This window comes from Carcharhinus amblyrhynchos, chromosome 18, assembly GCF_965287045.1.
Source record: "Carcharhinus amblyrhynchos chromosome 18, sCarAmb.v2.hapA, whole genome shotgun sequence".
Classification (NCBI taxonomy): domain Eukaryota; kingdom Metazoa; phylum Chordata; class Chondrichthyes; order Carcharhiniformes; family Carcharhinidae; genus Carcharhinus; species Carcharhinus amblyrhynchos.
In genome coordinates, this window is record NC_137341.1 from 9,895,913 (window position 1) to 9,911,692 (window position 15,780).

General features: G+C 46.8%; 1 protein-coding gene across 1 annotated transcript in view; it reads right to left on the bottom strand.

Moving 5' to 3' along the window:
- Positions 1 to 6,500: 6,500 nt before the first annotated feature.
- Positions 6,501 to 15,780, bottom strand: part of narfl (nuclear prelamin A recognition factor-like) — a 35,989-nt gene continuing 26,709 nt past the window's right edge. The window contains exons 9-11 of the mRNA XM_080206337.1: positions 13,537 to 13,674; positions 10,302 to 10,459; positions 6,501 to 8,072 (exon numbers count right to left, since the gene is read on the bottom strand). Coding sequence (XP_080062463.1) covers positions 7,831 to 8,072; positions 10,302 to 10,459; positions 13,537 to 13,674 — 538 coding nt within the window. The 3' untranslated portion in view covers positions 6,501 to 7,830. The remainder of the gene's footprint in view (positions 8,073 to 10,301; positions 10,460 to 13,536; positions 13,675 to 15,780) is intronic.

Below are 15,780 nucleotides of genomic sequence, written 5' to 3' on the forward strand. Positions count from 1 at the left end.
CAATCCCCTATCCACACTAACACCCTACCCCCAACTCCATGCCCCCTGACCTTCTGTAGTAACCTCTTGTGAGGCACCTTATCAAACGCCTTCTGAAAATCGAGAAACACCACATCCACCGCCCCTCCTCTATCCACCGCCCTGGACACATCCTCATAGAACTCCAATAAATTCGTCAGACATGACTTCCCCTTCACGAAACCGTGCTGCGTCTGCTCTATCAGACAATTCTCCTCGAGATGCCTCGCTATTTCCTCCTTGATTACGGATTTGAGCATTTTTCCTACAACAGACGTTAAACTAACCGGCCTATGACGGAAGTGGAACTGTTGGTATCAACAATCTTATCTGAGACAGCGGCTCCTCTGTCTCACTCACTGGTACACAATCTCCCACGTGCCTCCTGATCCCACCCCCACCATGTTATCACAATTGTCTTCCTCTTTGATTTGATTTTATTTGGTTTGATTTATTATTGCCGCAATATGCAGTGAAAACTATTGCTTCTTGCGCACTATTCAGACAATGCATACTGTTCATAGAGAAAGAAAGGAGAGAGTGCAGAATGTAGTGTTACAGTCACAGCCAGGGTGTAGGGAAAGATCAACTTAATGCGAGGTAGGTCCATTCAAAAGTCTGATGGCAGCAGGGACAAAGGTGTCTTCGTTCTACCCATGGTGCCTCCTATCCAGTTACCGGCCAGAACTCTGCACAAGGTCATCCAGAGGGAACTGACAACACAGCTGTCAGCACTGAGCCTTTACCGGGATTGGCAATCTGAGATTTAAATAGCTGCGGCTCAAACTCACCCCTTTTCTGATGGTGAGGTGGTAAATTCAAATGTTTCTTCAATTCAGTTCAAATCTTCAGATGGTATTGATGTTAAATCCTGTGCTCATTGACAACCTGGTTGTCCAAGTACTCACATTGCCACTCCTGAACTCACGAGCATCCAGACCGGAGTCTGTTATTCCCTGAGACGGACAAGTCACAGTCATCTGGTGCTTCGATCTAAACCATCATGGATTTCAAAACACAGGCCATTCAGCCCCACCTGCTCGTGCAGCTCCTTGTGCTTCACCTCATCCTCCCAGCAGAACATTGCATTCCTTACCCCCTCACTCCCCCCAGTGCACACCCCTAGGTTTATCTGAAATGCATCGATTCTAATAACTTCAGGTGATAGTAAATCCCACATTCCTTACCATTCTTCATTCATTATTATAAGGTACTCACCGGGTGAACCCTTCCATTGTTCGCTGGAGCGGGCGGAGTGAAGGAGCACTGAGTCAGGTAAGAAAGTACCGGTTTAAAAACTGTTCAAATCATTTAAAAGTATTTTCGTGGGCTTTTTAGTGTTTAGTAAGAACTGACCTTGTAGAGCTGTTAGATTCATTTAGAAGCATTTTTGCGGACTTTTTGTGTTTACCGCTTTAAGAATTCAAAGGGAGTGGATAGCTGGGATTTGTGGGGGAGCAGGCTTTTAAACCATGCCAGGTTTAAAAGGAGGCCTGGTGTAGACAGCGGGCAGCGTCGGAGCGGGCAGCGGAGTGAGAGGGAAGCTGAGTGAGCTGCTAGGGCTTAGGATGTAAGGGCTTGGGAGAAAAGGGCCAGGTAAGTTTGTGTTGAAATTGGTGCTCAGTATTACCACAGTGAATAATGGAGGGGCATGTGATGTGTGGTTTCTGTATGATGTGGGAGCTGGTGGACCCCAGGGTCCTTCCCAGTGACCACGTCTGCAGTAAGTGCAGGTCGCTGGAGGAGCTCCAGCTCAAGGTAGATGAGCTGGCCTCTGAGCTACAGACGCTGAGGCTCATCAGGGGGAGAGAGGGTGACATTGATAATGGTGTGCAAGAGACATCCACACCCCCTAGACTGGCTAACTCTAAGGACCAGGAACAGGAGGGGGCTGCTGAGAGGAGGAAGGAGGGTGGGGACCGGAGGAAGGAGGGTGGGGACCGGAGGAAGGAGGGTGGGGACCAAATGCCTCAGCCTCTCGATCTGCATAACAGGTTTGAGGTTCTTGCTTCCAGTGTGGACGAGAACGAGGGAGGTGAGGTCGGTGAGCAAACTGCACACGGTACAGTGATGCAGCAGGACATAGGCAAAGAGAAGGGGAAAAGGAACGTAGTAGTAATTGGGGATAGTGGGGTGAAGGGTATTGACACTGTCCTTTGTCACAATGACAAAGTGCACAGAAGGGTGTGTCGTCGGCCTGGTGCTCGGGTCCAGGATGTCACATCTGGGCTGCAGAGGAACCTGGAGTGGGAGGGTGAGAATCCGGTCGTTGTGGTACACGTGGGTGCCGACGACGTAGGCAAAATGCGAACTGAGGATCTGGGGAGGGAGTATGAAAAGCTGGGAACGGAATTAAAAAGTAGAACCAACAAGGTGGTTATCTTTGGACGACTGCCTGAACCGTGTGCGGATGGGCGTAAGGTTGATAAGATTAAGGAAGTGAATGGGTGGCTCAGGGATTGGTGTGGGAGGAATGGGTTTGAATTTACGGGGCATTGGCATCAGTATTGGGGTAGGTGGGACCTGTTTGGCCGGGATGGGGTCGGTCTGAACCGTGCTGGGACCAGAGTCCTGGCGAATTGTGTAAATAGGACTGTAGACAGGGCTTTAAACTAATTGGGGAGGAGGAGGCTGCGAGGGGAGGTGAAATTACAGGGTCAAAAGTAAAGGATAGGGTACAGGTATGGGAAGAGGCCAAGGGTGTCCCGATAATAAAGGGAGTAGGGGGCGTGAGTATGGTTGGTGGCGTTCCGGCAAATAGGGTCCAGGTGAAGGCTGGGACGAAGGCGCTTTATCTGAATGCACGAAGCATTCGGAATAAGGTGGACGAGCTGGTGACGCAGATCGACACAAATGGATACGATCTTGTGGCCATTACAGAGATGTGGCTGCAAGGTGACAGGGACTGGGAGCTGAACGTCCAGGGGTATCAAGTGTTTAGGAAGGATAGGCGGGAGGAAAAAGTGGGGGGCGTAGCTCTGCCGATTAAGGATAGCATCAGGGTGGTAGCAAGGGATGATATTGGAGTCAAGGAGCAGAAAGTGGAATCGTTGTGGGTGGAGATTAGGAACAGCAAAGGGAGGAAGACGCTGGTGGGTGTCGTCTATAGGCCCCCAAGTAATGATCTGGAGGTGGGGCGGGCTGTTAACGCGCAAATAAGTGCGGCGTGCAGGAATGGAATGGCGATAATTATGGGGGATTTCAGTCTACATGTCGATTGGTTGACCCACGTTGGACGCGATGGGCTCGAGGAGGAGTTCTTGGAACGCTGCCGGGATAGTTTCCTCGAACGGTGTGTGTTGGAGCCGACGAGGGAGCGAGCTATCTTGGATCTGGTGTTATGTAACGAGACGGGTAGAATTAGGGAGCTTGCGGTGAAGGATCCTCTCGGGGAGAGCGATCATTGTACGGTGGAGTTTCTGGTGCAGATGGAGGAGGAGAAAGTGGGTTCCCGGACATGCGTCCTTTGTTTGAACCGAGGGGAGTACGGTAGGATGACAGAGGAATTGGCGAATGTTGACTGGGGGAGCGCGTTGGAAGGTAGGTCTGCTGAGGAGCAGTGGAGGATCTTGAAGGAGATCTTTCTCGGTGCTCAGCAGAAATTTATTCCGACGGTTAAAAAGGACTGTAGGAGGAGAGATGATCAGCCATGGATAACGAAGGAGGTGAAGGAAAGTGTTAAATTAAAAGCGGAGGCATTTCGAGTAGCTAAGAGTAGTGGGTGAGAAGAGGATTGGGAGAGGTTTAAATGTCAACAAAGATCGACAAAGAAATTGATAAAGAAGGGTAGGAGAAACTATGAAGCTGGGCTAGCGCTTAATATAAAAAAGGAAAGCAAGAGTTTTTATAAATATATAAAAAGGAAGAGGCTGGCTAGGGTGAACGTTGGACCCTTAGAGGATGAGAGGGGGGACTTAGTGGTAGGGGACGGGGAAATGGCTGAGGCCCTGAATAACTTTTTTGTTTTGCTCTTCATGGAGGAGGATGTGAATAGTTTGTTGGGTGTTTGTTAGTGATGGAAAGATGGTAGGAGTGGAGGGCCTGAAGACATTATTGTTACTAGAGAGGCAGTGCTTGACAGACTGGAGGGACTGGTTAAAGAACAAAGAACAACCCAGCACAGGAAACAGGCCCTTTGGCCCAATGAGCCTGTGCCGCCGCATCATCCTACACCTATTCTACCCTGCGTGTCTACAAATGGAACCCCTAACTTAGCCAGATTCAGGGGAGAATAGTGGTTGCGGACAAGTCCCCAGGACTGGATGGAATGCGTCCAAGGGTTCTGACAGAAATGGCGGAGGTGATCATGGATGCCTCGGTGGTTATTTTCCAAACGTCACTGGATTCTGGGGAAGTGCTGGAAGATTGGAAAACGGCTAACGTTACGCCGTTGTTTAAGAAGGGTGGCAGGCAAAAGGTGGGGAGTTACAGGCCGGTTAGTTTGATGTCTGTTGTAGGTAAAATGTTAGAATCTGTGATCAAGGAGAAAATAAAGAGACATCTGGAGGAGGATTGTTTGAGAGAGCAGGCGCAGCACAGTTTCATTAAGGGGAAGTTGTGTCTGATGAATTTATTAGAGTTCTATGAGAACGTGTCTCGGGTGGTGGACAGAGGAGAGCTGGTGGATGTGGTGTTTCTTGATTTTCAGAAGGTGTTTGATAAGGTGCCACAGAAGCGGTTATCGCAGAAGGTAGGGGGGCACAGACTTGGGGGTAGGGTATTAGCGTGGATAGGGCATTGGTTGTCAAATAGGAGGCAGAGAGTGGGGGGTCAATGGGTGCTATTCGGGTTGGTGGATGGTGACTAGTGGAGTGCCTCAGGGGTCAGTGCTGGGGGCCTCAGCTTTTTACCATTTATATAGATGATCTGGAGGAGGGAACCGAGTGCAGGGTGTTGAAATTTGCTGATGACACCAAGGTCCCCTGTCCCCTGTCCCCTGTCCCCTGTCCCCTGTCCCCTGTCCCCTGTCCCCTGTCCCCTGTCCCCTGTCCCCTGTCCCCTGTCCCCTGTCCCCTGTCCCCTGTCCCCTGTCCCCTGTCCCCTGTCCCCTGTCCCCTGTCCCCTGTCCCCTGTCCCCTGTCCCCTGTCCCCTGTCCCCTGTCCCCTGTCCCCTGTCCCCTGTCCCCTGTCCCCTGTCCCCTGTCCCCTGTCCCCTGTCCCCTGTCCCCTGTCCCCTGTCCCCTGTCCCCTGTCCCCTGTCCCCTGTCCCCTGTCCCCTGTCCCCTGTCCCCTGTCCCCTGTCCCCTGTCCCCTGTCCCCTGTCCCCTGTCCCCTGTCCCCTGTCCCCTGTCCCCTGTCCCCTGTCCCCTGTCCCCTGTCCCCTGTCCCCTGTCCCCTGTCCCCTGTCCCCTGTCCCCTGTCCCCTGTCCCCTGTCCCCTGTCCCCTGTCCCCTGTCCCCTGTCCCCTGTCCCCTGTCCCCTGTCCCCTGTCCCCTGTCCCCTGTCCCCTGTCCCCTGTCCCCTGTCCCCTGTCCCCTGTCCCCTGTCCCCTGTCCCCTGTCCCCTGTCCCCTGTCCCCTGTCCCCTGTCCCCTGTCCCCTGTCCCCTGTCCCCTGTCCCCTGTCCCCTGTCCCCTGTCCCCTGTCCCCTGTCCCCTGTCCCCTGTCCCCTGTCCCCTGTCCCCTGTCCCCTGTCCCCTGTCCCCTGTCCCCTGTCCCCTGTCCCCTGTCCCCTGTCCCCTGTCCCCTGTCCCCTGTCCCCTGTCCCCTGTCCCCTGTCCCCTGTCCCCTGTCCCCTGTCCCCTGTCCCCTGTCCCCTGTCCCCTGTCCCCTGTCCCCTGTCCCCTGTCCCCTGTCCCCTGTCCCCTGTCCCCTGTCCCCTGTCCCCTGTCCCCTGTCCCCTGTCCCCTGTCCCCTGTCCCCTGTCCCCTGTCCCCTGTCCCCTGTCCCCTGTCCCCTGTCCCCTGTCCCCTGTCCCCTGTCCCCTGTCCCCTGTCCCCTGTCCCCTGTCCCCTGTCCCCTGTCCCCTGTCCCCTGTCCCCTGTCCCCTGTCCCCTGTCCCCTGTCCCCTGTCCCCTGTCCCCTGTCCCCTGTCCCCTGTCCCCTGTCCCCTCTCCCCTCTCCCCTCTCCCCTGTCCCCTCTCCCCTCTCCCCTCTCCCCTGTCCCCTCTCCCCTGTCCCCTCTCCCCTCTCCCCTCTCCCCTCTCCCCTGTCCCCTCTCCCCTCTCCCCTCTCCCCTCTCCCCTCTCCCCTCTCCCCTCTCCCCTCTCCCCTCTCCCCTCTCCCCTCTCCCCTCTCCCCTCTCCCCTCTCCCCTCTCCCCTCTCCCCTCTCCCCTCTCCCCTCTCCCCTCTCCCCTCTCCCCTCTCCCCTCTCCCCTCTCCCCTCTCCCCTCTCCCCTCTCCCCTCTCCCCTCTCCCCTCTCCCCTCTCCCCTCTCCCCTCTCCCCTCTCCCCTCTCCCCACCATTTAATTTTGAGACGAATAGAATTTAGACTCACTTTTAACCAGATAACTAAACAAGTCTTACACTTTATTTAAAATGTTGAAAAATAATCCCATTTATTATTTACAAAATCAGGTAACACATACTGCTGACAGGCACACAGCACAAGTAGCAGTTTGTACACAAATCATACACTACAGTTTGCAAAACAAAGCACAATCACATGTTTGAAGTGTCCTTCTGCAGCAATATTTTCCTCTCTGTAACAATGACATTATTAAAAATGTACTTTATTCATATTATGAATAAGGCAACAGTGAAAACAGGAAAAATAATCATCCAAGAGCACAAACAATATTTTTGAGAATCTGAACTTGTTTGAAATGATCCTGGAACAGGCTAATTGCCCCAAACCAATTACAAAATCAGTAGTGATTGATTAACAGGAAGTGTTTTCCAGTATTATTTTAAACAATTTACTCATAACCTGTTCACTCTGATCAAGGCAAGGCACTGGGTTTATTCCCATTATAGGAGTTGAGAAAGCCAAGTCATGGGAGTGGACACTTTTCCAGCAAGTTCACGTTCCATCATCCAGTTACACATCTCTACTTTTATGGAGTTGCTTGCCTGTAAATACAACCTTGACTTTCTGCCTACGTGTTTCACAGGGGAAGGAAAATAGAGACTTGCAGTGATTTTCAGGTATCCAATTCCACCAGGCAGTAGATAATGGGGTCTCAGGAAGATACTCACCCAGAGAAAATCAGACATAAACTGACACAAACTGTGGGCAGAAAGTTGGGCATCTCTCACTTGTGACAGGCCAGGAGTATTAATGCCCCTCCTGACAAACACAAATCAATTTCAAACTGAGTACTGGACTTTAGTGTATGTGAATATTACTCCAGGGTCCCAGTGATATTTACATTGGCTAATTGCCTGTCTCTGAAGGCAACTGTTTGAAAGCCACAGAAACAGAACAGCACAAGATGTTATCAGTCCATTCCCACCCAGCAAAGTGAAGAATCACCCTCATGCAGAAAAAGAGTGTTCAATTTTCTTCAATGGTAGAATGCTTTGGAAACACTCCCTCCTCTTAACTCATAATTTGTTCAGGCTTAGAAAGGGGGGAATTAAAGCAGAAGGGGTAGTACTTATTCCCATCTGATTGTCCTTGTTTTGATCGATTGCTGCTGATTATAGTGAGTCGTATTTCCCACCTTCCATCCACTCATGACTGACAGGAAGTCAGTTCATACCATCAGGTGAGTATTTATTTCTACATTACAAGTCTGTGCCCTCAAACCACAACGATCCCAGAGCAAAAACACTTTGTCAATGTGTCGTTGCCTAAAACAGGTTCCGCACTGGTTCTTGTTAGTGCCCACTGTGTGTTTTCAGTACAGACTTGGAGGTGTTCGACATCCCTACCATTTAATATTCAAAGCATTACTCATTTTCTCCACCGCGTGGTACTGTGTGTGCAGCACTTTCAAACTTTTGCTGCTATCAGCACCTCCGAACCACTGTTCGTACAGCTCCTTAACGGACTCATCTGCTTCTGGTGCCTGAACCTTCACGCTTGTATAAAGTTCCTCAACGTGTTGCAACAAATCCTTACCGGATTCAGATCCTTCTGCTCGTATTTGGCCACCGCCATTGAGACAACCTGCAGGCAGAAACAGATTTGATTCGCTAGTCATTGGCTTTCAGGACAAATTGATCCATTAAAAAAAATGCTCTGAAGTATATGGAAGCAGAACTACATCCTTGGGCATTCTGTTTTAACCTTGAAATTGATTTTCTACATAATTACATTCCAGATTAAATGTGAATTGTTGCAGAGCTGTAACATATCTAATAGGTCAATTAAAAACCATGTAGCTAAAACTGAAAATGACACCACTGATGGGAATCTGCTACAAGTGTCCTTTCGGATAGAGACATTAACAAAACCAGTAATTTATAATTAAAAATCTTGCATGTGCACATTGCCTGTATATTCTAAATTTCCACATTCACACTTGTGTTAATTTGAGCTGCAAGTACACTTTTCTCCAGCAAAACTGAAAGTACATCGCTTCCAGCTTTCAAAGGGATGCAAACATAAACGTAAGAAATAGGAGCAGGAGTAGGCCAACTAGGCCTTCGAGCCTGCCCCGCCATTCAATAAGATCATGGCTGATCTGTCGTGGCTCAGTTCCACATTCCCGCCCTCTCCCCGTAACCCTTAATCCCCTCTCTCATCAAAAACCCATCAACCCACATCTTAAAAATATTTAGCGAGGCAGCCTCCACCACTTCAACGGGCAGAGAATTCCAGAGATTCACCACCCTTTGAGTGAAGAAGTTCCTCCTCAACTCTGTTCTAAACCGCCCCCCCCCCTTTATCTTGAGGCTGTGCCCCCTAGTCCTACTGTCCTTTCTGAGCGGGAAGCGTCTCTCCACCTCTATCCTATCCATCCCATTCATCATGTCTCAATGCGATCTCCCCTCATTCTTCTAAACTCTAACGAGTACAAGCCTAATCTATTCAGCCTCTCCTCGTAGCTCAACCCCCTCAACTCCAGCATCAGCCTAGTAAACCTCCTCTGCACTCCCTCCAAGGCTAAAATATCCTTGCGTAAGTACGGCGCCCAAAACTGCACACAGTACTCCAGCTGCGGCCTCACCAATGCCCTATACAGCCGCAGCAAGACCTCCCTACTTTTATATTCAAGCCCCCTCGCGATGAAGGCCAGCATCCCATTCGCCTTCCTGACCACCTGCTGCACCTGCAGGCTGGGTTTCTGCGACTCGTGCACAAGGACCCCGAGGTCCCTCTGCGCCGTCGCCTGCTGCAGTTTTTCTCCACGTAAGTAATAGTCCTTCCCACCATTATTCCTACCAAAGTGGACCACCTCGCACTTGCCAACATTAAATTCCATTTGCCATTTCCTGGCCCATTCGCCCAGCCTATCTAGATCCTTCTACAGACTCTCCACACCCTCCACACAATTTGCCTTTCCACCAATTTTGGTGTCATCAGCAAATTTCGACACCCTACGCTCGGTTCCCTCCTCCAGATCATCTATATAAATGGTAAATAGCTGAGGCCCCAGCACCGACCCCTGGGGCACTCCACTAGTCACCATAATGTAAACATGTTTACATTACAGGCTTCCATTATGAATGAGAATATTTAAAGAAACTACAACAATAAGGCAAGAACACAGCTTAAAATGGATACCCCGTTATGTCCGTGCAATCGAGGCACGTTATCCCCTTGCTTTAATCTTTCCTCACCTGAAGGCCTGACCCTCTGCCACGTGCAAACTCAGAGGGAATCAACTATTAAAATATTTAAAGCTTCGCTTCCTTTCAATCTTTGCCCATATAAACTCTTATGCCACCATTCAGAATAGAAACCAGCCATTGCAAATTGTTCCTGTAATCATACCCCACCAAAGCCTCATTTGAGGTTGCGACTGGCAGTTGAGAATAATTACAGCATAAAACTTTTACACAGGCAGTTTCCATTATAATGCAGAACATCAGGAATTAATATCAAAAATATGAAAGGAAGGACAGAATGAATGATTTTAAATGACAATCGATTTACAGCCAACAGCTGCCCGTTTTCCAATCCTGCTGAATCTCACACTGTCTGCAATGCCGTGGAAAAGTCAATCAGAGTATTGGGGAAAAACTCAAATGAAAAGGCGAAACTTTATAGAATATGAACATGTACAAAAAAAGTCCTGAAAGAGCACAAGGCACCGACTGAATTTGTATTTTGTGTTTCCAAACAGATCCGCAGGCTGTTTATTTTTCTACCGCACGAGCTGCAGCAAGCATTTCTCACACTCGACCTAAATTTCCATCTCCCCCCGACAAAAACGTGCCTGTAACGCTTTACCTGAAGGACAAGCCATCACTTCCACGTAATCGTACATCAATTTTCCTCGCTTCAACTTCTGCACCAGGTTCTGAATATTTCTGAATCCGTAGGCTAGTGCAAAGCGCAGCAGAACCCTTCCATCCTGTTCCAACGTTACCTCCTGGAAATCTTTATTCCTACAGAAAGGAACGATTCGAAAAATTATTGCCCGATCGCCAGTTATACAAAATATTCAAAGCCAAGGTGTCAGTTAAAGCTTATTAAAACCTAGGTAAGACGCTCTTTCAGGGAGTTAGTGCAGATTCGATGGGCCAAATGGCCTCCTTCTGCAATGTAGGGATTCTATGGTTCTTCATTGTTACGTGACCATCTTTGCGTACGACAAAATGCGTGACCGGTTGAAGCACAGTAGCTAAAGAAATTCCTGAGAAGTTGTTGTCTTGACTCCCAAGCTGATTAGCAATGAACAAATTCAAGAAAGTTACACGTGCTTCAAAGGTAATAAAATGCTGTTTTATGAAGCAGCCAGAGTAGATAAAGTTTAAAACAAAACTGATCAGAAAACGTCTTCGGTATATCTAAATTGTCCTCAAGAAGCCTTGCTTTCTGTAGGTTATTGGACATGGAGAACTACCAAACAACACAATAAGGAACAGAGGAAATATGATCAGCGTGATAAAATTAACCTCTGGTACAGAACTGCTGTCTTAATGATCTCTTCCACATTTGTATGGTTAATTACAGATCTACACAAGGTGTGATACATGAAATTCAAATGCATTAATCAGGTGAATAGAAATTATCTTAAGAGACGATTTGGAATAAAGAAGCAACCTTTTAGTATTGGATATTTAAAGTCCCTTATGTTAGGTCACTTCCTTTGTTAGCCCAGACCACCAGAAGCAAACTAAAGCAAAACATGTGAATAATAACAGCATTTTTCCTTTCTTGCCAAATAATGGTTGTGGTAATAATTTCTCAATTTATAATCACTGAAAGGTAGCCTATTTGTTTCTACAAGTTTTTAGCACAGTTGACCTTGACAAAATTATTAAAGGACATTTGGTTGTTACAGAGATACTGAATTAGGGGCTACAATTGTTTCCCGAGTTACAGGCCTGGCCCTGGCTGATTCAGCTCAACATTAGCTGTGTGTGTGATGGTCAGGTGCCTCACAGCCAAATCCAAACCTGCTCTCATCCAATCCTAAGTGCATTAATGATGGAAGTCATTTCCACAGGAGTGGGAACACTGACCGACATTGTCCTTCCAGCTGAGAGAGACTGCAGCATTCTAACAGCCCTGTGTTGTGAGCCTTCTTTCTAGCTAAGGTAACTCAGTCTAAACTGACAAATGGATCAAGAAATGTCCTTTTGCTGTGACTCATTACTCAATACATACTCTAAGTGATCATGAGAATCAAATATTTCTGTTCTAATCAAAAGTTAGCGATAACCCTATTGATCAAGGATGGCATTAATAGTAATCGGTTTGGCTGGAGATGAGGAATAGTCAGGAAAAGGAGTCACTTGTGGGTCTACAGCCCTCCTAAGTAACCACAATGTAGGCAAAGTATAGCAGAAATATTGGGTGTTTGTGATAAAAGAACAGCAATAATCATGGGTGACTTTAATCCACATATAAATTGTTAGAATCAGACTGGCAGCAGTTGCCTGGATGAGGAGTTCGCAGAATGCTGTTGGGAGTATCTTAAAGCAGCACGCTCTTGAACCAACCAGACAGCAGATTATATTACGTAAAGTGACAGGATTAATTAATACTTCAGGATAAGGACACCCCAAGGTAGTAAGCGACCACAATATGACTGAATTTTAGACCCGCTCTTTCAAACTGTGCGTAAGACTACCATTCTAAACTGAAACGCGTGGGCATGTAAGTTGAGCTAAGTGAAGGGAACTGGTACGCTACACTCGGGGATAGATCAATACAGAAGCAGAGGTATATATTTAAATGGATATTTCAGAATACTCAGGGTAAGTACGTTCCTGCTGTCAATAAAAATTCCATACGGAGAAGTCATCATTCGTGGTTAACTGAACGAGGAAAGCATCAAACGTAAGGAAAAAACATACAACTGCACAAAGATGAATGGCATGTCAGATGATGGGTCGGAATATGAAAAACAACAGATTGCCTAAAATGTTAATAAGGAGAAAGAGATTAGAATGCATGAGGAAGCTATCTAGCATGGTGGCACAGTGGTTAGCTGTGACCTCAGTGCCAGGAACCTGGGTTTGATTTCCAGCTTGGGTGATTGTGTGGAGTTTGCCTGTTCTCCCCGTATCAGTGTGGATTTCCTCTGGGTGCTCCAGTTTCTTCGAACAGTCCAAAAGGTGTGCCGGTTAGGTGCACTGGCCGTGCTAAATTCTCCCTCGATGTACCCATACAGGCACCGGAGTGTGGCAACTAGGGAATTTTCACAGTAACTTCCCTGCAGTATTAATGTAAGCCTACTTGTGACGCTAATAAACGGTAAAACTTAAAAAAAAACTAGCTTCGGAATATAGAAATGTAGCAAGAGTTTATATAGGTTTAAACAGGAAAAAAATAACTCAAGTGAGTGTTGGTAGCCTGGGGCGAGGGAATGGGGAGTTAGTAGTAGATACTAAGGAAATGGCAGATGAAATGAACATATTTTGCTTCAATCTTTACTAGACAGATTACAAGAAACATATTCCAATAATTTCTGTAACTCAGGAGATGGAAATGAGAGAGAAACTTGTTGAAATTACTACCACTAGGGAAGTTATACTGAGCACACTGATGCAGCTAAGGCCGACAAGTCTCCAGGTCCTGGTGAACTTCATCTGAGCATCTTAAAAGAGGTGGTTCATGAAACAGTTGATGCATTAGAGTTAATTTTCCAAAACTCATTAGATCCAGCAAAGGTACTAGCAGACTGAAAAATCGCAAATTTAACCCCGCTATTCAATAAGAGCAGGAGGCAGAAAACAGAAAATTATAGACCAGTTAGCTTGACATCTTTCATGGGGAAGGTGTAGGAATTGATCATTAAATAAGTTATAGCTGGGCATTCAAGTTCAAGATGATTGGGAAGAATCAGCACTGTTTTATGAAAATGAAATCATGTTTAATTAATTTACTAATGCTCTTTGAAGGATCTTGTGAACGGGAGAGCAGGCACGAGGGGCCAAATGGCCTACTTCTGCTCCAATTTCACATATTCCGATACAAGAGAAATAAGTATCAGTGAAAAGGTGAAACTACCTACCTGAGTGTTTTATACATAATTTCATGTACGTCAATTCCAAAGAGTTCCTTAGCAGCATGCCTGAAAACATGTTCCAGATATCCACCTGAACCTCCACCAGAATGTCCAATCGCTTCATCCTCAGTCCCACTACTGAACCTAAAAGTCAAATTGATGTGAATACCAAAGGTGCGGAATTATTTGTAGTTCAAAAATGTAAAACGCTTATTCCACATTGCAGCATATCGGGCACGGTGACCTGAGAATGAAACAGCATTGTCGGCAAAGCTATTTTTAAACAAAAAGATAAATCCATCCCCGGAATCTATGAAAGACTTCTGAAATTATAATTCTTCTCAGTGATGCGTTTTTGTACTCATCGGTTGATTAATAATTAGTTTATGCTCTTTAAAATGGGGTGGGAGAGTAAGAGTTGTCTTGTTCCTGCTGAAACTATAACTACTGGCAGTGAACTGCAGGTTAGACTAAATTCCCCTCCACCTTGGGTCATCCCCTCCCAGAGTGCTGTACATGTTACTCAGCTGACGTGAATGTTCCACAATGTCAATAAAAAGGTTACTGACGTTAGTGCAGTACAACATCATTGTAAGATAAGTGCAAAATGCTGCAGATGCTGGAATCTGAAACAAAAACAGAAAGTGCTAGAGAAACTCAGCAGACCTGATAGCAACTGTCGAGAGAGAATAGAGCCAATATTTCGAGTCTGCTCTGAAGGGCCATCCAGACTCAAAACTTTGGCTCTACTCTCTCTTGACAGATGCTGTTAGTCCTGCTGAGTTTCTGCACCATTTTCTGTTGTTACAACATAATATTTCAAGGTTGTTGTTAGTGTCTAATCTGTCACGTTATAATGTGTGGTCACACACCCAAGCAGCACGTAAACCTGGCTTAAGGCAAGTTTTGTGTACAACATGGCTGCCGACTTTGGTAAAATATTTCACTCCGTGGCACGGAAATCCCTTACTAATGTCTACAAAACGCCACAAAGTAGCAGCCGTCCACATAAACAGAACTCTAACTGAACTCGAGTGACCGTTATTATTTAATCAGTGCGAGGATACTAAAATTACTCAAATGTAACCAAACAGTACATAAATACCTCTGAAACATTTATTGTGTAAACACAGTTTTAAGTGCATCATTACTCTAATGAAGCTTGTCTAGAATCGGAAGAAAGAGCTATATGAACCCTTAGGACGTTCATTAAGTGACCTGGTTCTGCTGCATTGTTTCATATACTGTACTTCCTTAAATGTTGAGAAGACAAATTATAAAATCAAATTATAGACAGATATAAACTTTAGCAGTTACATGCAAACAGTTAAAAATCTTTCGCATTGCACATATTCTGTTAGCACCTGACTGCAACTTACTATTGACGAATGAAAATATTATTAAATACCTTGTATTGGAACTATGTTATTACAGAAGTGCAGTTGTTCATTTTAACATCACACCTCAAATCCTGTGACCATTTTAAGCCCCAGTGGATCAAATTCAGTGGATAATTCACAGGTAACAAGACATTTTAAGTCACTTCACTGTCAGACCCTGCTCTCTTTTATTAGAATGTGGTGCATTCGTTTTGGGTGGTAGAGTCATAGAGCGATACAGCGTGGAAACCGTCTCTTCAGCTCAACCAGTCCACACCAACCGTGGCGCTGTCCAAGTGAGTCCTACATTTGGCCCCCATCCCTTTAATCCTTTCCCATCCATGTACTTATCCAAATGCCTTTTAAATGCTGCTATTTTACCTTTCTCAACTGTTTTCGCTGGCAGCTCATTATATACACACCACCCTCTGCGTGAAGAAGTTGCCCCTCAGGTCCCTTTTAAATCTTTCCCTGCTCATCTTAAACCTATGCCTGCTAGTTTCCAATTCTCCTTCCCTGGGAAAAAGACCGTGTGCGTTCATCCTTTCTATGCCCTTCATCATTTTATGCCCCTCAATAAGATCACCCTCTCATTCTCCTACATTTCAAGGAATAAAGTCCTAGCCTGGCCAATCTCTCCCTATAGCTCAGGCCCGTTCGTCCTGGCAACATCCTAGTAAATCTTCTTTGCGCTCTTTCCAGTTTATCAATGTCAACATCATTGGGCTTACCACTGACCAGAAACTCAACTGGACTCACCATATAAACATGGGGCTACAAGAGCAGGTCAGAGGCTAGGAATACTGTGGTGAGTAACTCACCTCCTGACTCACCAAAGCCTATCTACCATCTACAAGGCACAAATCAGGAG